The sequence below is a fragment of the Emys orbicularis genome, chromosome 11, assembly GCF_028017835.1.
Source record: "Emys orbicularis isolate rEmyOrb1 chromosome 11, rEmyOrb1.hap1, whole genome shotgun sequence".
Classification (NCBI taxonomy): Eukaryota; Metazoa; Chordata; order Testudines; family Emydidae; genus Emys; species Emys orbicularis.
The window spans coordinates 16,829,165-16,850,412 of NC_088693.1; the positions used below are offsets into that span (position 1 = coordinate 16,829,165).

Consider the following 21,248-nt stretch of genomic DNA (forward strand, 5'->3'; position numbering starts at 1 on the left):
AAATCCAGTGTCTTTATTAAGTCTGTCATTTTTAGTGTCTAACAAAGTTATGAATTTAAGCTCTCTTGCCCAATGCCTTCCAAAGCTGAGCCTGTTTCCTTTGAGCGCAGGACTGAGAGGTTAGCTATTGAGTGATCATTTTGCGACAAGTATTCACCCACAGGAGATATGGTGGTTTTTATGTTATCATTTATCCGTGTGAGTTCATTTGATAGCGTAGTGATTGTCTGGTGTCACTCACATAGTTGTTGTTGGGGCATTTAGTGTACTGGATGAGGTACACCGCATGTTGTGATAGACATGTGGAGCACCCGTGAAGCTTGAAAGATGTGTAGTTGGGGGATTGTTCATTGTAGGAATGGAGCTATGTCTGCATCTGTTATAGCAGGGTCTGGTGCTGCTCTCCTGGTCTGTGGGGAGCTTGCTCTGATTGCAAGGTTGGAGGTGGTTTGAAGGCCAGAAAGTTTTCTTTTAGGATGTGTATTCAGTATTGATTGTAATTGTTTAATGATATCCCATTTGGGTTCTAGGGTAGTAGGTGACAAATAGGGGTATGTGGTCAGACTTCTGGTTTGTTCGGTATTTTCCCCTGTATTGATGCAGGTTTTCCTGGGGTATTTGGTTCCATGATGCGACCTACTTCTCTGATAGAGAGTCCTTGCTTTGTGGAGGCAGCTTTAAGTGTGCTTAAGGTGGTGTGTATCCCGGACTTTTTTCTTGCAGCATATTCTGTGGTATCTGAGTGCTTGGCTGTAGATAACTGATTTGTTGGGATGTTTGGTGTGGTTCCTGGATCTGGGAAGGCACATGTGTGGTGATCCAGGAGTTGTCTGTAGAGTTTGATTGCTGAAGCTGACCGTGGTGTCCAGGAAGCTCATGTTGGTGTGGGAGTGTTCTAGAGAGAGTTTTCATGGATGGATGGTGGTTGAACTTGTGGTGCAAATCTATGATGGAGTTTTAGGTCATCTGTCCAGAGGATGAAAATATCAGTGATGTGTCGCAGGTGTAATATTGGTTTCATAGTGCATCCTTGTTGTGGAGCTTCTCTTATGTACGTACTTGCTGTGAAAGCTTTTCCATTACAAGAACAGTCCATATTTTACTATATCACAATTCCATAGGAGTCGTCATCACATTTTCCCAATAATGTGCAATACACACTCTAGCTGCTAACAATAAAAAAATAATAATTTGTTGTTCTGTTTAAAATGCAGATCCTTTACTGAAGCGATAAGTAAAGAGGGCAGAGGTTCTCTAGGAAGCCAGAGTTTTGTCATAAGATGAATCCCTTTAATAATTTCCTCCCAAAGCCACCATATGTGGAAGTATGTTCCCCTTTCCCTGCAATCCCTCCAACAGAATGCCTATCTAGTGGCAAAAACATGAAGGATCTTAACTGGAGTCAAATGCAATAATTGATTAAAAAAAGGTATTTGAGCTACACAAATTGAAGATGTATATACCCTTTCCCATATGGAGACCCACTCATCCAGGTCAATTTCTTTGTCCAGTTCCCTCTCCCATCTTTTTATTTGTTTAATTTTAAGTTGCTGGTTATCTATGTTGTAGAACATAGATCCATAACCAAAAAATTCAACAAGCCATCCTATTAGGTTAGATATAAACTGTGTTTCTTATGCTTGGCTAGGATTACTATTATGACGGTGATTTGGGGGAGAAGATGTGGTGGTGGTCTTCCCCCTCTCTAATTTGCAGTATCTTGTGCACCAAGTTGAGGGGGGGCTGCACCCACCTATAAGAGAAGACATGTTTAGGAAAGTAGCAGCATTTACAGAATGAAGAGATTCTGGAGAAGGTAGGTGAACTCATTTAGATGTCAGAAGTCATGCATGGCCTCACTGTGCTCCCCACTCCTCCCGCCCAAAAATCCTGCCTGACACTGGATTCCTGATTTTCCACTGAAGAATTGTAATATGTTAGCATAATTAGATCAGATGCACTATCATATAATTAGAATCCATCCTGATCTTCTCTTGCTCATTAATATAATTTTGTTCTGAACATCACTGTCTGGTTCCTGTCTTTCTTAGCCTGGAATTAGTTACACTGTGTGCATGAGTGGAGAAACGTGGCAGATAGTGGGGGCTCTGGTTTAATTACTTTTCTCAAGTCTCCATTATCATCTCATTGCACTTAGTATTCATCAGAAAGGTGCTACAAAAGATAGAGAAAACTGCATGGTCCAGCTCCACCTGGAATACTGTAGTTAGTTTTGGTCTCTACTCAAGGGTATAACTGAGAATCAGAAGGCTAACAAATGTTTGAACCTGCTGAGACTTGCATAGAAAGGAATGAAATTGCTTCAGTTGTTTAGTTTGTAAAACAGTAAAAGTGATTTGATTGACTCTTTTTAAAACAAATTATGAAGGAAATTGTCAAATTGATCAGACTCTTTCCTTTAGATCCTAATCCGATGGTATGAGGTTGATACTCGATGGCAAGAGAAAATGCTCATTTATGAGATGTATATTTGATCTGTAGATATTGCTGCACACAGGCTAGCTGAGATATTTATAAGGGACCTAATACTTTATCTCATTGCTGAATGTGCGTATTATGAAGAAGCAAAAGACTTTAGAGCAAATGGTGTTTACTCTCTCTCTTCTCTCGTGTATTAGAAGGGAGTGTGCATCCATAATAAAGTCTCTTTAGGGTACTGTTCTTCCAAAGCATTGGCCTAATGGTCACACTTTTGTCTATGATCAAACTCCCATTAACATCAATGGGAACAGAGTTAGACCAGTGCCCATCCTTATTTGCATGATTCCTTAGGAAAGGCTTGAAAAAAGAGACATTCATTAGCACCATATGGGCTACTTCTGTGGCAAGTCCAGCTCTGAAACATTGATTATGAGGGATACAGGATGTTAAGAGAGGATGGGCTGTGTTGGAGTTCAGATGTCACCACTTTCTCAGTGATCTTGCCCAGGAAAGGGAAGCTGGAAACTGGGAGTGGTTAGCCAGATGGTTCTTGTTTAAATGTGCGTATGGTAGCTTGACTACTTTGAAGAAGACTTTCATCTGAGTTATCACAGGGGTCAGCACATCTTTACTGGAACACATCAGGTGTGCAGGGCAGAGGACATTGTTACAGGTGGTAGGAAGCCAGTCTTCAGGCAGGATGGTGTCCGTTCCTGATTCTGGGGTAGTTCTGTGTGTCTCAGCAAGCCCCACTCTGATTTTGGTGAATTCCTCAGGAAATAATGAAGACACGTCTGCCTCTGTGTAAGCGGACACTGTTAGTGATTGCCAATAAAGTCTACAGCTGCTGTGTGCAAGCAGGTAATGTTACCATGCTATTCCTGGTTAAATATACATTAAGGATTATGGGATTACATTTTCAAAAACACCGAAGTCCCACTTTCAAAAATGATTTAGGCACTTTGGAGCCTAAGTGATTTTGAAAATATTACCCACTGAATACTGTGGTAACATTAATTAGGTAAAACTGTAATTGAAGTGAAAATCAAAGGTATGGCACAAGGGTATTCAAACCTCATGCTTCAGTACATCACTTGCAGTGGTTGCACAGGACATTTAATTCCATGTATACAGGTATGGCATGCATATATCTCGTAAACTAGCTAGGTGTGTTAAAATGTCTCTTCACCTTCTTCTAAAGCACTGGGTATTGGCCACTGCCAGAAGAAGAAAATTGGATCAATGGTCCGTTTTTAATGAGACAGTTTGGGTATTCTGCATCTCTTCTAGCTTCCCCTCCACAAACACACTTTAAAGTAATCCTTTTCAAGGAAGTTTGAGGGTGGATTTGAGTCTGTATTCTCCTGTAATTTTCTGGGTTCATTACTTTAACTATCAAACTCTATTAGAGGTCACTGAAATGAAGATTCTACCCTTCTTTCTGGAAAGAGGCAACTGCAATGTAAAATATTTCACTTTCTTTCTCTTGACTGATTATGATTAATTATGGTATTTCCAAGCAAGCACTCTTTCTTCTGAAAACTCCCACACAGGTTATAAACTTTTGGATCTTAAAAATTAGTCCTGGAGGAAAAATCTGAAACATCTGTCTTTGTAAATTTTTTCACACTTTTTTGACCACATTGTTTCCCTTCCCCTCAAAGCGACTAATCTAACAGAAGAATATGCACTCTCTTTAGGCCAAAGTCCTAAGGAAGCTGGCTCAGCATCAGGCTAACATCTCGAGGAGAACTTGGGTACATTGTGGAATCCAAAATACCCAAACCCCTCACTTCTATGCAGCTCTATATCTCCTTCTGTCAGAGGTGGAGAATTCTTGCTCCTGTATATTCTCTGGACAAGTTCCCTTTCCATATGGGGCTGCACATTTGGTGAGTTATTGTAGCTCTCCGGCTGCAAGAACTCACAGGAACTCTTCCACCTGACCCACGTGGGAGCATTTCTAGACTGTACAGAGGAGAAGAACTCAATGGAGATGAGTTGAATTTACCCATCTCTATTGAATCTTCCCTTCCCTTCCCTTCAGGTTCTCAGTGGGTGAAAAGCAATGTTTGGGCTGCGTGGACCCTCTTTTAAAATTTTTCTGCAGTCGACCGACTTGGTTAACTAGGTGGGGAGAAGCCCATTCCTGCATTAAGGTGTTGGGAAGGATGAGTCTCTTCTGCATCAGCCTAACTGCTGAGGTATATTGGACTTCATCTCCTATCAAGAGACATCCACAGAATGCCCTGGTTCTTTTCTCACTAGCGGGGTTATTAATCCTTCTGTCTTGCTTCAAACATATTATCACTCTAAAAAATGTGGACACAGGAGGAGCAGGCACATGATTTTTGTGTTTGCAGTATTAATGTATGAAAACAAGACAGAGTTCATTTCTCCCTTAACTTGCTGCTATAGTATCGTATGGCTTCTCATAAACTTTGCAATAAGGAGATCTCTTAGCAACTGTGTATGAATTATTTCTTCCTTGAGCTAAATAGTTTTGAATTTTGCACTTGGTATTTAATCTCATTTTCATTTAATCTCAAAGCACTTTACACACACTACTGAATTAACCCTCATAGTATTCCTTGTTGTTGTTATTTTGAATGACTTTCCTAAACTCACAGTGGGTCAGTGACGGAGCTGGGACTAGAACTAAGGTCAGACTTCTAGTCCCATACACAAGCAACCAAATTAGCCACTTTTTTCCACCAAATTTGAGAATGGCACATTGAATTTCTGTTCTTTTCGCCTCTTCGTTTGGACATTGTTACATCTGTGCACTTTGATGCAAGATTTAAATGGCTGCACACCACTTTTTTAATGGAGCTTGCTCTGGTTTCTCTTCACGCTGAGTCTGTTGTACATAAACTCCACTTGCCTCTTTGAAAATCAGCTGGCAGTCATGTTTTTTGCTTTTTATTTTCAACTTGTTAGCTACAGAGCAATAGGTTTTCTTCATCTGATGGTTTTGAATGCAAAAGCCATTTTAGGAGCCTGATGATATCTCTCCAGTTTGGAAGAGCTTTGCTGATTCCCACTATGACAATTGGTTCTGTATAAAATATAGCTCAGGCTTGTCTTTTTGGCAGAGCTCTTCAGTATCGCTCATATCTACTGATCTAATATTTTGCCTCCCTGGATTTATATTCGGCTGTTAACTGTTCAATGAATTCCGCAGCTGGTTTGTGCTAGATGAGACTCCTGGTATAGGTGTCTAAAGCTGCAATGGCTAATTTTGTAATTTTTTGAAAAAACTAAATTCCAAATTGTGTTTGCTGGTTGCAACATTGAATTTAAATGAGAGTTATATGGAAAATGCATTTTTCAGTGGCTTTCTAACACACACAGAAAACAGTCTTCATTCTTTGTAAAAGGAAATCAAAGGCAACCATTCCAGAGAAATTGTTCTGAAAGGGAGTAACATTAATAAAAGATTAGTTTTTCCCCCCCTTTTTCTACCCCTCCTCCCAAGTTTGTTTACACTCCAGCATTTAAACTACTTTTTAAATGAACACATTTTTTTTGGTGATATGTACATTATAAAAGCCTATATTATTTGACAGCTGTGATAATAAAACAAATCTGAAATCAGACGACTGGATAATGTAATTAATAAATTTTAGACCATTCCTCTTTCATATTAGCTGAATATGGAAGTGCAGTGTTGTTGTTTTTTAAGTAGTCTTGAATTACAATTTGATTAGTATATATTATCAGCCTGTTTTATACTGATGGGGAATGGACACCTCTGAAAACTGATGAGATTTATAGCTTTTCATCTCTAAGCTAAGTAGTATGTGAACCTAAAAAGAACTGTCAATCCTTGGTTCAAATGAGATTCAGGTCAGTATTATACGTCATTACTATCTAATAATGACCTCACCACACAGTAAGTGGTGTGGGGATCATTCTCTGGCTTGTAGGAAAAGGAAAAGTCTCTTTTAAGGGCTAGAGAGCCAGAGTGACTTGCTGTAGCAGGTTCAGATCAAGTGAGCATGGAGATGCCATAGGGAAGGGATACAGTGATCAGATAAAATGGATAGGGAAAGCATTTAAAGGAGGTATTTTTTTAAAGAAGCAGAAATGGGAGGGTTGGGGCTTCTATGACTTGTATGCCTGGAAGTCACCCTCCATATTTTTTTTTACAGCCTCCCCCTTAACTCTCATTGGAAAGTGGGGGAGAGGGGATGGTGAATCCCAGCAGCAGGTTGTCTGGGAACCAGGCTGGGTAAAGGGGCAGGGCTGACAGCAGCTCCCCCACCCCCGCCGTGGTATATGTAAATGATTAGGGAATTACTTGCATTGTAAACTTTTATCCGCCTATTACTCCGACACCGTCAGGTTTCCTTCATTTAGCCCTGTGACCTCACTCCCGTTCCTGTTATATCTTTAGTTGTCCCCTGCAATCATTTGGAATCCCGAACCTGTGGATCCTCCCCTTAGGCTTGGGGGAGGTCCTTTAGCAGTGGGTGGGCAGAAGCCCACTCACTTCCTGGATCCCAACAGGACTCTGACACCTAGGAATAAAGCTGCGGCCTAATTAAACCACATCCAGTGTCTCCTGTCCTTCGTCCGGCATAGCCAGACAATGACTGTTTACTAGCCTGTGTGAAGTGAGACAGATGTACGTCCAGTATCAGACTGGACAAGCATACACATTAAATGCCCCATTAATTCTCACCCTTCCTAACAATTTTGCTGAGACTGCCGAGGGTGGAATGGTCATGGAGAATGAACTACCATCTCATCCAGAGAGGTGTGATACCTTCCAGAGAGGTGTTGAGGCAGGTTGGCATAACATTGTGGGAAGGCTGAATTGCTGCATGTTGTGTGGAAAACAAGACATCAGTCCAGTGCTACTAGACTGATTCTAGATTGTGAAAGAGAATTATGTAGTTGTGGCACTCTGTACCTCAAAGCAGCACCCTGGAACCCCCATATTCACCCCGTCATAGAATTATGATATATTTCATACAAATCATGCCATGTAAGATATCATATGAAAGATCATGATCTGCTGAAACCCATTATTCTGTCCAAATACGTATATCATTAATGTGTATGAAGTTATGAGATTTTGCTGTATGGTTGTTACTGAAATATGTTGTAAGTTTGAGAATCTCTACTGCTAGTTCCCCAGTGACAACAAAGGTGGAGGTCCACTCCCAGGAGGGTGTCAAGTGACCATTAATCAGCAAGGGAGTTGTAAACAAGGGATTTACAATGCTGTAAGAGGGCTGTATAAGCATCATACAATGGGGAATTGCTCAACTCTGAGACTCAACAAAGCCCACCAGGATGTGTCTGGGCTAGTATTTTCCAAGCACATGGACTGAGGGCATAAAGTAAGGGACACTGGCATCATGCCTTTGCCTTTCTCCTCCACAACCTACACTGGAAGTAACAAGAATGCTGGGAAGACAAAGACTTGAACTGAGGAGACTGGTCCCAGGCTTAAAGGGGAAGCCTGTGTATTAAGAACTATAACCTACCTGCAACATCCAGTGGGGGTGAGAAACTGCTTGATCCAAATACTGCCTAATGTAATAGAGTTTAGGATTTTGACTATGGACTTACCTTTTTTTTTTTGGTAACTATTTCTGACCTATTATGCCTACCACTTATAATCACTTAAAATCTATATTCCTGTAGTTAGTAAATCTGTTTTATATTTTACCTAAAACAGTGTGTTTTGGTTGATGTGCTTGGGAAATCTCAGCTCAGGTTGCAAAGGCTACTGTGTGTCCTCTCCAAATCGTAGGAGCGGGGTATGGGTGAAGAATTTACACTGGTCAGGATTCTGACCAGGGCAAGACAGCATAGTCTGGGGGTGCAAAGCTAGGGGGTTGGGAGATTTGCTGGTGCCTTTCTCTGAGTGATTCGTGAGTGGCACAGGAATCATTAATGCAATCTATCTGGGTGTGGGGCTCCACATGCTGTTGTACTGAGTGATAACAGCACCTGGAAGGTGCTTGCTACTTGTCACTAACAAAGCATTGTGAGAGACGGCCCAGGCTGGAGAGTTAAAGGGGTACAGCCATACCCTAGTTCCAGGTTGCAACCCCGGGATCCCATCACAGTAGTGAAAATAAAACATCAAGGATTAAGCAGTCATTTTGTTCTCCTCAAGACCCCATAGTTATGGCCTGGTTCACAAAGTATTCGTGCATCCTTCATATGGGGAAAAAAAAATCAATAGATATGTGCATGATTAAAATGAATATGGTCCAATGATGAGAATCATGAATAAGTTTGCAGTCAGTGGTAGTGAATCTGACTTCAAAGTAGAATCACTTGTACTAGATAGATATGTAAAGTTCTATGTGTATCTTAACAGGAAAAAGTGAAGAGGAGTAATTTTTAAAAAAACTTTTAGAAGGAATTATATAGGAGAGATTTTGGGAAGATTTTCAAAGGCCACATGGGAGTTAAGTGCCAACTTGAGCCTTTAAAAATATTCCTCATAGTTATTTCTAAAAGTTAGGCATTTAAAAAATGTTAAATTATAAGCACTTCTCTCCACTGGTGAGATATGACTGGGACTTATATTATATAATATATGTAGTTCTTCATTTAGAAGTTGACCATCGCTTGTTTGTTGAAAAAAGGCTGCTCTTGTTGAATAACTATACTTTTACCGTGCATCTTTCTTGTATAAGCCACAGGTAGAAGAAATTGCAATTTATAGTATCCAAGGGATTCTAAACAAAGTTTTATGCAGTGCTTACATGGCAAATTAATGGAATTTTGTAGCAGCACTTTCATGCCAGCAAGGGAAAAACTCTGCATGCAATAGAGCAGACACAGGAGAGCAATCAGTCTTTTCAATGAGGGAGGAGGGAACTGCACTCTGTTACCCTGCACTCTGTTACCCTGCGTCATTGGTTTAATCCAAACTTGGCAAACCTCTGATCACCATATTGCTACAAATGACCACCTGGGAGCAGAAGAGAAGGTGGCCTCATCTGTGTGTGTGAGGCCAATAGTTCAAGCTCTTCCAATCCTTCTGTGGTCAGAACTGGAGGTGCATTGGCAGTGTGATGTGGAGAATCTTGTACATAGGCCTGGTGCTCATTGGTGCCATTTATCTCTCTCACCAACACTGCCACCAAAATCACCCAGGATCCTTTTTTTAAAGGGGTAAACATAAATCCAAGTTTGTCCATAATGTCACACTAGACATACTGCAGCTTTGAGAGAGGAACTGCCGGAAGCACTAAATGTGTAATTTATAGGCAGATGGCACTAACTCCATTAACGTCTGTGATTTACTTAAGACAGTAATAGCTTCTCTGACGGAGAAAAAGGCAAGTTGTTGTAAAGCAAGGTAATCGGGTATTTAGTTATTAAAACTTTGCAGCTGAGTCTCCCATTTCCTGTGCTCAGTGACAGAACAGGTAGGCGCACCTGACAGATTTGTAAAACACAACACCTCTTGCTTTCTGTACTCCTGACCATGCAAGAAGGCTTCGATTCACCTATAAACTGTTAGAGCTCGTAAGATTGACATCACAGGTGAATTTAATTATAGGAGAGTGCCTAAAATGCTTGATAACACATCAGTTGCACAGCTACGTTGTGTGTGTGTGTGTGTGTGTGTGTGTGTGTGTGTGTGTGTGTAATTCATCTCTCTCAAGCAGGCACAATGCGCGCACACCCTATTTAGCTGTTGTATTTAACAGTGAGCTCTCTGGAGCAAGAACCCTGCCTAAAGCTGCTCTTGTACCTAGCCCACTGGGTCCATGATCCTGATTCAGCTGCTGCTATGGTTCTACCACAATATAATTACTGCACTCCTTGACCGGGACTGTGATCCCTTTGCTGAGGCCATATTTATTTTGCTTTGAACATCAAACAGTGAAATGTCAAATGGCTACATTCTATTGCTACATACCTGAGAGAAATCCTATTTCATGATTAGCTCAAGACAGTCATATGGGCCACTAGCCTACAAAGTGCTAAATGTACTCAACTCCCAGAGACAGCTATGGGAGTTAACGGTGCTCAGGACTTCACAGGAGGCTGGCTCACATGTGCCTGATCCCACCAACAACAGTAATTGTTTACCCAAGAATTAACCATATGGCCTGAAAAAATGTTAACCAAATTAGACTGCATATGAAAATAACGGATTGACTTCAGTTCCGCTCTGAACGGCTGTGTAAAAAAGGACAGCTTCTTGTTCAGCAGGGCAGCCCCCCGTGTGTATTCAGACATGCCTGCTTGCATTAGTGCCAAAAGATGCTTTTGCTACCTTTTTATTCCTATTAGCCCTGCAGAGCAGGATTCTATTTGCCCTTGCGTGTAATCAGCAGACTTGTTTGTTCCATTCCAATTATAATGTTCCATGTGTGCAGCCCCACTGATGGCAATGGTGACAAATAACTGGGCTGCGGAGATGGGGCGGATCTGGTTTGCGGAAGCTTTTGTTTACTGGAGATGGTGCACAGTTAGCAGCCAGCCTACCCTGGTTTTCAGTTCCCAGGTTGAGTTTGCAGAGCTGGCTGGTGTGAATGGAGCACATTTTGATATGGAAATCATTCGCACCATCCCCCCACCCCTACAACGTCACTTTCCCAGTCAGTGCCCAGATTATACTCGTTTCTGCCTCTTCTAGAACATTAGGGTTATTTTGTTGTTGCTGCTGTTTTAAGGGGGAAAAGTGCTTATGAAACTTGGGGCTTGGAAGAGATTTGCCTATAAACTTGATGAGCTCATTCAAATTGTATGTATACAGAATTTATATCTACGGATTTGAATATCCATGGATATAAAGTGGATACCTGCGGATTTGCAGGGCTCTAGTAACAAGGAGCGAGACCAGCAGGGCCACAGCCAGCAGCCAGGCCAGGCACGGCAGTGGCGAACGCATCAGCATGTCTGGCCGCCACTTGCAGGAGCCAGCGCTCATCCCGGGCAGCTCCTCCAGCATGGCTGTACCACCTCCAGCCCTGCCCACTGCGGTGGGCAGCAGGCTCGCCAGCAGTTGTCCCTGGTCACACTAGTATGTGCAAGCGGCTCGCGTGCTCCCAGACAGGAGATGGTCACTGGCCAGGGCCCTGCTGGTCTTGCTCCTTGTCGCTAGAGCCTGCAAATCCGCAGATATCCATTTTATGTTCGCAGATATAAATTTTGTACCCATGCAGGGCTCTATGTATGTAGCAATGCATATATTTACATGTTTCAGTGAACATCAAAATATATTGTCCTCTGAACTAAATACTGACACAGACAAGGCAGAGGTCAATATATTATCTCTTGGATTAGCAAGCTTTTCTTTTCACCTCAACAGACATCAATATCTGCTTATTATTATATATTATGGTGTTTGTCCTTCTGCAAAGAAAGCTTACATGTGGAGGAGGAAATGGGAGAGATGATCCGTATGCTTCCCCATGCTTTGATTTCACTAGATACTGTATACCCGGAGTGTAATCCTATAGTCCTTATTCAACAAAATTCTTATTGATGTCTATGATACTTTCTGTATTAAGTAGTTCAGGGTTGGGCAATTGATTATTGGGAAATATAAAGTTAATTACCACTAGCAGAAAGGGCCATAGTATCCATCTTTTCCATGTGCAGACTACAGTTGCCTTATGATTTGTGGTAAGAGGTGTGTGTTTGACAGTACACTGAAACTTAGACACAGAGCTGACTACAGACTGCAAATTCAGAGAGGAATTTGATTCTCCAATCAGGCTGGGACTCATGACCATGGAATGGTTACTCTTCATGTCCAACGGAGTCATGTTTGCCCACTTGTCAGAACCCTGATGTTGTTGCCTCATGTGTAAGTCTCTCTTTTACTCGGTCTCCTTCCTGCCTGCCTCCTCCAGTTGCACACACGTGCGCGCTCGCTCTCTGTCTCTCTCTGACTTATTCTGATTCCTGTCACTGCCTGGAATTACAATGTTTCTATGGCAATGGTCCTAAATACTGCAGCTCACTATTGTGATAAGAGTAGAGGATCCTTCTTCTTTTTCCTCAGGCAGAATCTGGCAGCTCCTGCACTGTTTGTTTGCTCAGTGTCTCCATGTTGTCTCACAAAGTGGCGGACATTCCACTACTTAAAGAGGAGCATTGATCAGCCATTAACATGGTGCACTGATTTGAGACATTTTGTCTGTCTCTAAGGCCAAGAGACTACAATTCTTCCCCCCCCCCCCCGAAGGATGGGGAAAGAATATGCAAAATTAAATGTAATTACCTAGCTCTATGCCGCCCTACATGCTAATCACTGCCCCACCCTGTGCCTCAGGGAAAGAGATGTTCTTACCATTTGCATGGAAGCAAAATTTTGCTGTGGAACATCTCAGCATTGGTTTTTGCTGTGTCTACACTTAACCACGAAGCCCCATCATGCATGTTCGTCACCCCTCCCTTATTTCCACACACACACACCATTTTTAGCTACATTCCTCTTAGAGAAAAAGTTAATTGGGAGGGGAACATTGCCACTTGGTGAACTAGTGAGCAAAGGAACATTCTTTAGGATACCCAGATGATGCTTCTTTCCCTAAAGCATGACTGGAGCAAGGGAACTGATTCTCTGCTCAGTGGAGCATGATGGGCTGGATCTAAAAAGATATTGTCATAGTTGGCCAGCTAGGTTTGCTACAGCTAATAGCTGTGTTTGTGGTAGACACTTAGTAGCTTTTAAAGAAAAGCCTGCAACTTCTGACTTTTTGCTTAAACCAAGGTCTTGGAAAATGTATTAGACACTTGCTAGCCAGAAGACTAAACCTCTACATCTACTGTCCAGAAGGAGGTATGAAAGATTAGGGGCCAGAGAAAGGGAGTAACAGGCAATGCAGCCATCCATTCTCCCACTGCTGCTGACAAAGGAAGAGTGTTGGAATTTTGACTAGCATGATGTCTTTGGATTCTGCTTGGGGCTGCCATCTTTTTGTATGAGTCTCTGGTTAGTTAGGTGTTGTCTGTAGTTGAAGCGCCACAACCTATTGCTACTGGAACAGAGGAACTTTCTGCTTCTTCTCCAACGTCTCCTGGGTCCCACAAGGGAAAAAGGGTCTCCCTCAACATTATAAGACTATCCCTCCCTTAGTTTCCTGCCTTCCGCAAGGTGCGGACTGTACTATTCTACCCTTCTTCCAGCCTCCTTTGGGAGGAGATGGTCTCCTCCCCATAAATAGCTGCATTGTCTGCCTATTCTGATGCTTGTAGCTTTTCCAAGCAGAGACATTCTTGTTAATTTCACTTCTCCGGACAAGACTCTGAATAACAGCAATGAAAATTACCATAGTCTAATTATTTTCACTCTGTTGGTTGCTTTGAAAGTAATGGGCAGCAGAGGAGACCCAGGAGCTACCTGTACATTCTGGGAGACAGCACTACATTAACCTTCCAAACATTGATCATCTTGGCAATCATAAGGGCAAGAAAGCAGTATTTTGTTTTTCTTAATGAAACCTTAAACTCTGCAAAACTGATGGCTTAGATTCCCATATTTGCAGTGGAAAATAAGTAGATTTTCAAGCCCATATTAAATCAATTTAAAAACAAAATCTGAAGGTGGCATTGTATTAAGTTACTGCTAGGTATGTGGTTTTAAAAATGTGAGATTTTTTTCACAAGGGTTAACTGTGAAAGGTTTCACGACCAGTTAGCATTAACTTGGGCAGTTAACTTGACTCCACTACCAAAAGAGTAGGACCAGTGGGGACAAAAGTGGCAAAGATATATTCTAATGCCAAACTCTGAGTGTGATCTACAAGACTGTGGGCCCATGGCAGTGAATTTAACATTTTGTAAGATGCAAGTTTTACTGAATATTTTCCTCTTCTAGGATCTGATATAGCTAGCTTTACAAAAGGTGGTTTAAATCTGGTTAGTTGTTGGGAGCATCTGCATCTCAGTACAGAGTAGGACACTAATGTCACATTATACCCTGAATTGGAGTATAAAACCAGGCCTAGTATGAAAATATAAAATATAGAAAGATAAAAATGTCCTATCGAACCAAGTGCATTTCTGTCTGCACTTGACTCATAACTCAGCTAACCATATGCTTATAGTCTACTGACAATTGCCATTTAAATGTCAGTTTACAAGCAGATGTTGAGAACCCTCTTTTGTACCATTAATTTAATCACAGAAAAATAAAGTTTAGGATTTAACCCCGCTGCTGCCAACTGTGAGTCAGCCTAGGAGCAGATTCCTATACAATATTAATCATCAGGGCAAGTAGGATAATTGGAATGGACAAGGATAATGTACATGATGTGACAGTGACTATGGAGGTGGTTAATAGAATATGGCATCAAAATAAAAATATGCATTGGAGCATCCTAGTGACGGTTATTTATAATTTCATTAGATGACTCCAGGTTCTGTGGATTGGCTGGCAGTGCCTAGTTGTAGTGTGGAATTAACATACTTTGACAACAAAGAAGAGGGGGAAAGAGCCATCAGGCACGTTCTGGTCTGTTCAACACTGGAACAAGCAAAACCTGTAGAAAATCCCTGTGTGCTCCCCCAGACTTTGGATCCTGCTAGCTGGAATGTATTTAAAATCACCCAGTAAAGATAGTAATGAATTTAATTTAGCATTCTATAGCTCAGGGGAATGTTTTGAGTCATAAAAAGTATAGTTAAGAGAAATGACTGCCAAACTCATTCTATTCTGTGCCAATGATGCATATTTATGTCATTAGCTCTTAGGCATTAGGTTTGCTTTACTACAAAGACCATCCTTTATCACTTATGAAGATTAGATATTGTAGCTTCCCGAAAGAAGCTTTAATACTAACAATTATTTTAATTTAAACTTGCAACCATTTGTCAAGATTCGTACAATGAAATGCACAATTTTTAAAAAGGAGGGTTACATTTTAAAACTAAATTACTAGCAGAATGGGCCACTTCTGGTTGGGACAAAGTGTTGTGTAGTTTGCTTAATGTTTAAATTTATTTGCTTTTCATCCAAGGATCTCAAAGCACTTGAGTTGCATGAGTTTTGTTAAGTTAGCTGAAATAACTGAGTCCAATGTTAAATGAATTATAAGTGCAGACACTCTTACTTAAAAGTTGGCATGTATTCACTAGTATGCGTTCAACCAGCTACCCCAAGGCCTCCAAGCCTCTGATCGCATGGCTTAATGCACTTTTAAGATTAAACCATGCACAATGATTCTAATGTTGTTGGAAATTTCAAGCATCAAGTGCCACAGTTTGTTGGACATCTGCATTACTTTGTTTTTAAACAATACTCAGAGGATAAATCTGTGTCCTGAGCTAATGCCTTTTGTCATTTTAGTACAGTAATCTAGAGGAAAAACGAAACTTTTGGGGAGGTCGCAGATCAGGTGAAACATGTAGGGTTATAATACACAGCAGGTGACTGATCTGTGCGGGTAGAAGTCATAGGGAAAAGATGTATCAATTCTGGTATAAAATACAGTTTGTTTTACATGTGAGTTCATTTCACTGATCTTCATTAAAGTTCATACACAAATGTGTAAGTGCATTCTGCTTCCCTCCTTCACCCCGAGCTTGTATACAAGTTCAGAATGATTGCAGCAGTAACTCAGTCAAAATATTTAATACATTATATTAAGGCCTGAATGAGAATGTAAAGCTTTTCCTTGGAGGTATGAAGTAACTCTAAGTGTATCTGAACCAAATGCGAACAGCTAGAATAAACCACGATTTTTTTGTCAGCATGTTCATTCGCGTCGTGCTTCTCTGCTAAAACAATGACCTTTTTTTTTTCCCAAGTGTAAAAATGAATAATTACTTGTCCTTCTAAAAATGACAAAGTTTACAGAGAAATTACTCCCCTCCCCCAAAAAAGACTAACCTCCGTGGCACTGCAGAAGGGCACAAACAGCTCATTTTTCACTTGCTGTACACATGCCCAAATAGTCAATTCCCCCAGAACAGACATGTCTGAAGGATATAGGGAGGAATCTTACACACTTGGCAGTTTAGACTCAAAATAAAGGTCAATGTCAAAGGATGCAAGATAAACATTTGAAGACTCAGGGCATTAGGTTAGAGCTTTAAAAATGGAACTAAAATACTGGTTTCAAAAGATTAGATCTTCACAGTAGACTCTCCTTCCTTGGTCTTTATATAATCTAGCAAGATAAAATAACTTGTAATTAAATCAAAAAACACAAATTGATTTACTCTACAGTAAACAAGCTTTTGTAGTGTGATAAGAATTTGGTTGCAGATACTATGGTGATGAGGGCCATATAAGTACCTAGATTGCAGAGTGCAAAAATCAGCCCAATTACCTACCTTTGCTATTCTATAAAGGGTGCTAATTAAGTAAATGATCCATCAGAAAAGTTCTTACCCACGACGTTTGTTTTGCTTCTCTCTGCCATGCCTCTTTGACTGATATTTATAGTGCTGGCAGCAAAGAAAAACATTAAAGTCTGGAACTCTGCACAAAGCTTATGTTATGGCAAAGAAATGCAACATACATAGTGAAACAAAAATGTGAGGCGAGGGACATGCAGTACAAAAATGTTACAGGACATCTACAGAGAGAATGATGATGGAGGGGCGGGGTACTGAGATAGTAGTAGAGAACAGAATGAAAGGTGATGTGCAGAGAAGCAAAAGATGAGGCCACGCGGTCTCCTCTGGTCACTTACCTGATCAAGCAGGTTCCTACTTCTCCTTTTCCCAGCCTCTATAAATACAGTAATGTTGATGTCTGAGATACCAACCCTCCACCCCCAATCCTTCAGGGCAGCAGTGTCCTCTAAAATTAAATGTCATTAAAATGTTCTGGGGGAAAAAATTCTCAGAAAAGAGGGTTTTCAATTGATCAGTGTGGGTCAATGAGAGAAGAAATTTGTGGCAGTCCTTTTACAACAGAAGGGAAACTGGTCTCCCATTAAGAAAATGAATCTCTTTTTATTAAAGAATCTGGAAAAAATAAAATTAAAATGTGAAAACTGCAGTTCTTAGAACATTGAATACAGACACTGCTTGTTTTTGAGTCCTGGCACTTTCAAAGTGGTGAAAACCTCGTATCTTTTTCTTTACATTCATAATTTTGACTCCAGTAAAATACTGGTTTTCAAGCCAACAAATGTTATCTAATGCACTGTTTTAGAATTCCATGTCTCCCGAAAGTGATCTCATCCTTTCCATTCAATTATTCTCTTTTGCTTTCTATGTTTTAGCATTAACAAGAGGTGGGGTGTAGCTATGAAGCCAAATTTACTGAAAGGAATCAGCAGAATGCTTGTTTCTCTTGAGAAGCAGGTTGGATTTCAGAACTATAAAGTTAAAGGTAGAAAAAATCTGGTGAAATGTGCTGCCTTGCACTACAGAGCTCTACAGGACTATTCTAACTGTAGGGGAGGCAGACTCTGCTGCTACCATTAAGTGTTTTATACAAGGCACCTTCAATGAAAAGGGAAACGTATAGTGGAAACTGTAAAGCTTTGAATTTTTGGTACATTTTCTTGGAGTATTTATATTTGAATTTGTTTCATCGTCAAATGAGAAGTTAGGATTTGCCTCTGTCTTCACGAACAAGGTCAGCTCCCAGACTGCTGCACTGGGCAGCACAATATGGGGAGAAGGTGACCAGCCCTATGGGGAGAAAGAAGTGGTTCGGGACTATTTAGAAAAACTGGACGTGCACAAGTCCATGGGGCCGGATGCGCTGCATCCGAGGGTGCTAAAGGAGTTGGCGGATGAGATTGCAGAGCCATTAGCCATTATTTTTGAAAACTCATGGTGATCGGGGGAGGTCCCGGATGACTGGAAAAAGGCTAATGTAGTGCCCATCTTTAAAAAAGGGAAGAAGGAGGATCCGGGGAACTACAGGCCAGTCAGCCTCACCTCAGTCCCTGGAAAAATCATGGAACAGGTCCTCAAGGAATCAATTATGAAACACTTAGAGGAGAGGAAAGTGATCAGGAACAGTCAGCATGGATTCACCAAAGGGAAGTCGTGCCTGACTAACCTAATTGCCTTCTATGATGAGATAACTGGCTCTGTGGATGAGGGGAAAGCAGTGGATGTGTTATTCCTTGACTTTAGCAAAGCTTTTGATACAGTCTCCCACAGTATTCTTGCCGCCAAGTTAAAGAAATATGGGCTGGATGAATGGACTGTAAGGTGGATAGAAAGCTGGCTAGTTCGTCGGGCTCAACGGGTAGTGATCAATGGCTCCATGTCTAGTTGGCAGCCGGTTTCAAGCGGAGTGCCCCAAGGGTCGGTCCTGGGGCCGGTTTTGTTTAATATCTTTATTAATGATCTGGAGGATGGTGTGGACTGCACTCTCAGCAAGTTTGCAGATGACACTAAACTAGGAGGCATGGTAGATACACTAGAGGGTAGGGATCGGATACAGAGGGACCTAGACAAATTAGAGGATTGGGCCAAAAAAAACCTGATGAGGTTCAACAAGGATAAGTGCAGAGTCCTGCACTTAGGACGGAAGAATCCCATGCACTGCTACAGACTAGGGACCGAATGGCTAGGTAGCAGTTCTGCAGAAAAGGACCTAGGGGTCACAGTGGACGAGAAGCTGGATATGAGTCAACAGTGTGCTCTTGTTGCCAAGAAGGCTAACGGCATTTTGGGCTGTATAAGTAGGGGCATTGCCAGCAGATCGAGGAACGTGATCGTTCCCCTTTATTCGACATTGGTGAGGCCTCATCTGGAATACTGTGTCCAATTTTGGGCCCCACACTACAAGAAGGATGTGGAAAAATTGGAAAGAGTCCAGCGGAGGGCAACAAAAATGATTAGGGGTCTGGAGCACATGACTTATGAGGAGAGGCTGAGGGAACTGGGATTGTTTAGTCTCCAGAAGAGAAGAATGAGGGGGGATTTGATAGCAGCCTTCAACTACCTGAAGGGGGGTTCCAAAGAGGATGGAGCTCGGCTGTTCTCAGTGGTGGCAGATGACAGAACAAGGAGCAATGGTCTCAAGTTGCAGTGGGGGAGGTCCAGGTTGGATATTAGGAAACACTATTTCACTAGGAGGGTGGTGAAGCACTGGAATGCGTTACCTAGGGAGGTGGTGGAGTCTCCTTCCTTGGAGGTTTTTAAGGCCCGGCTTGACAAAGCCCTGGCTGGGATGATTTAGTTGGGAATTGGTCCTGCTTTGAGCAGGGGGTTGGACTAGATGACCTCTTGAGGTCCCTTCCAACCCTGATATTCTATGATTCTATGATTCCCAGCATTTGTTTCCATATTAGCTAGAGGTTAGTAGTTTCAAAATTCAGACTGCATTCCCTTCTCTACCTCAATACCCTTGTGCTACCACTGTGTGAAAAGTACTCTGATAGATTTGTTCAAATGCTACTGTCACAAGAGAGACTGCATTATTGCTGTTTCTCTGCTGAAAGCTTCTCCATAAAGACCGAATCCTTAGATGTCTATTTAGGTAACGTTTCCCTTTTTTAAAAATGTGGATAACGTACAGTGATGCAGTGACACATTATATGTAAATATAGAATGATCAGATGCCACATTTTGGAACACATTTTGTATTATCTCAAACTGCTTACATTTCCGTCTTTCCTGTGCCATTACATTCATGAATTTAATTCCCAACATATATCTTCTTAATTACCCTAAAAAGATCCATACATACTTTACTTAAAAATATCATCTGTAAGAGGAAAGTTACCAAAAATAATGCCTAATATACTACTATGCATACTTTTTTTTTTTTTTGTAAAATACAAACAGTCTGATCTCTTCTGGGTATTGCCTGCACTAATATGGCTATATTTTTTTAAAAAGGAAGAAAAGGGAAAACACAAATGTAGGAACAAAAAAAATCCCATTCTTTCCAAAGATACAAATATCAGTGAGAGAACACCTGAAAATTAACAAGTGCCAACAGGTAGAAATAAATACAATCTTACACAATCTTTATCCAATCATATACTTCAATGACCTTGAACTTGTTAAAATAGTTGCTACTGGCAGAAAAAGCTGTCAAGCAAAACACTGAAAAATCTGTACCATTTTCTACCCAGTAAGTGCAAAACTGAGAGACTAAATACTTTATGATTTGTTTCACATGTTTTCTCTCTCTCTCCCCCTTTGCTCACAGGACTGATTGTTGCCACTCTGGCAATATGTTGGATGCCAAATCAGATTCGAAGGATCATGGCTGCTGCTAAACCTAAGCAGGACTGGACTGTGCCCTACTTCAGAGCATATATCACCCTTCTTCCCATTGCAGACACCTTCTTTTACTTCAGTTCTGTGGTAAACCCACTTCTGTACAACATCTCTTCTCAGCAGTTCCGAACCGTATTTCTACAGGTCCTCCGTTGCCATCTGACGATAGAACATGCCAACAAACAGAAGCTTCTGAGAGCCAATTTAAATTCTCGAACCAGCAGTAGCCGTTTTATGCGTCCATTGATCTTCATTTCAACTAAGCGCAATTCTTCTAGAAAGAGCCCTGTTTTCTTAAGTACTTTTCAGAATGAGACCAAACCTGACTGCAGTCCACAGAAATTGAATCTTGAATCACCGGAGAGCAACTTGGAAATAATGCCACTAGAGACTAATTTAGAGTCCAGTCCAGCTGCACAGAATGGCCTTCATGAACACGAAATGTGACTCCGTGTAAGGCAAAGTTAGATGACTAGCAATAAACATAACATGGAAATTGAAATAACTGAGGATCTAGAAACTGAACAATCAACTATATCTTCTTTAAGTGCTGTTTCTGATAGACTTGTTTCCAATTACACAAATGGAGCATGAGTTTTTGTGTGCCATTTGTTTTTTAAAGTGCACACTAGAAATTCAATCAGAAAACTGAATTTATTAGT

At 41.2% G+C, this 21,248-nt stretch overlaps 1 protein-coding gene across 1 annotated transcript in view; it reads left to right on the forward strand.

The window, feature by feature from the left end:
- The window catches only part of GPR39 (G protein-coupled receptor 39), a 117,270-nt gene extending 96,237 nt beyond the window's left edge, over window positions 1-21,033 (forward strand). Inside the window, exon 2 of the mRNA XM_065413812.1 lies at window positions 20,516-21,033. Within this exon, the coding sequence (XP_065269884.1) occupies window positions 20,516-21,033 (518 nt within the window). The remainder of the gene's footprint in view (window positions 1-20,515) is intronic.
- The last annotated feature ends 215 nt before the right edge of the window (window positions 21,034-21,248 follow it).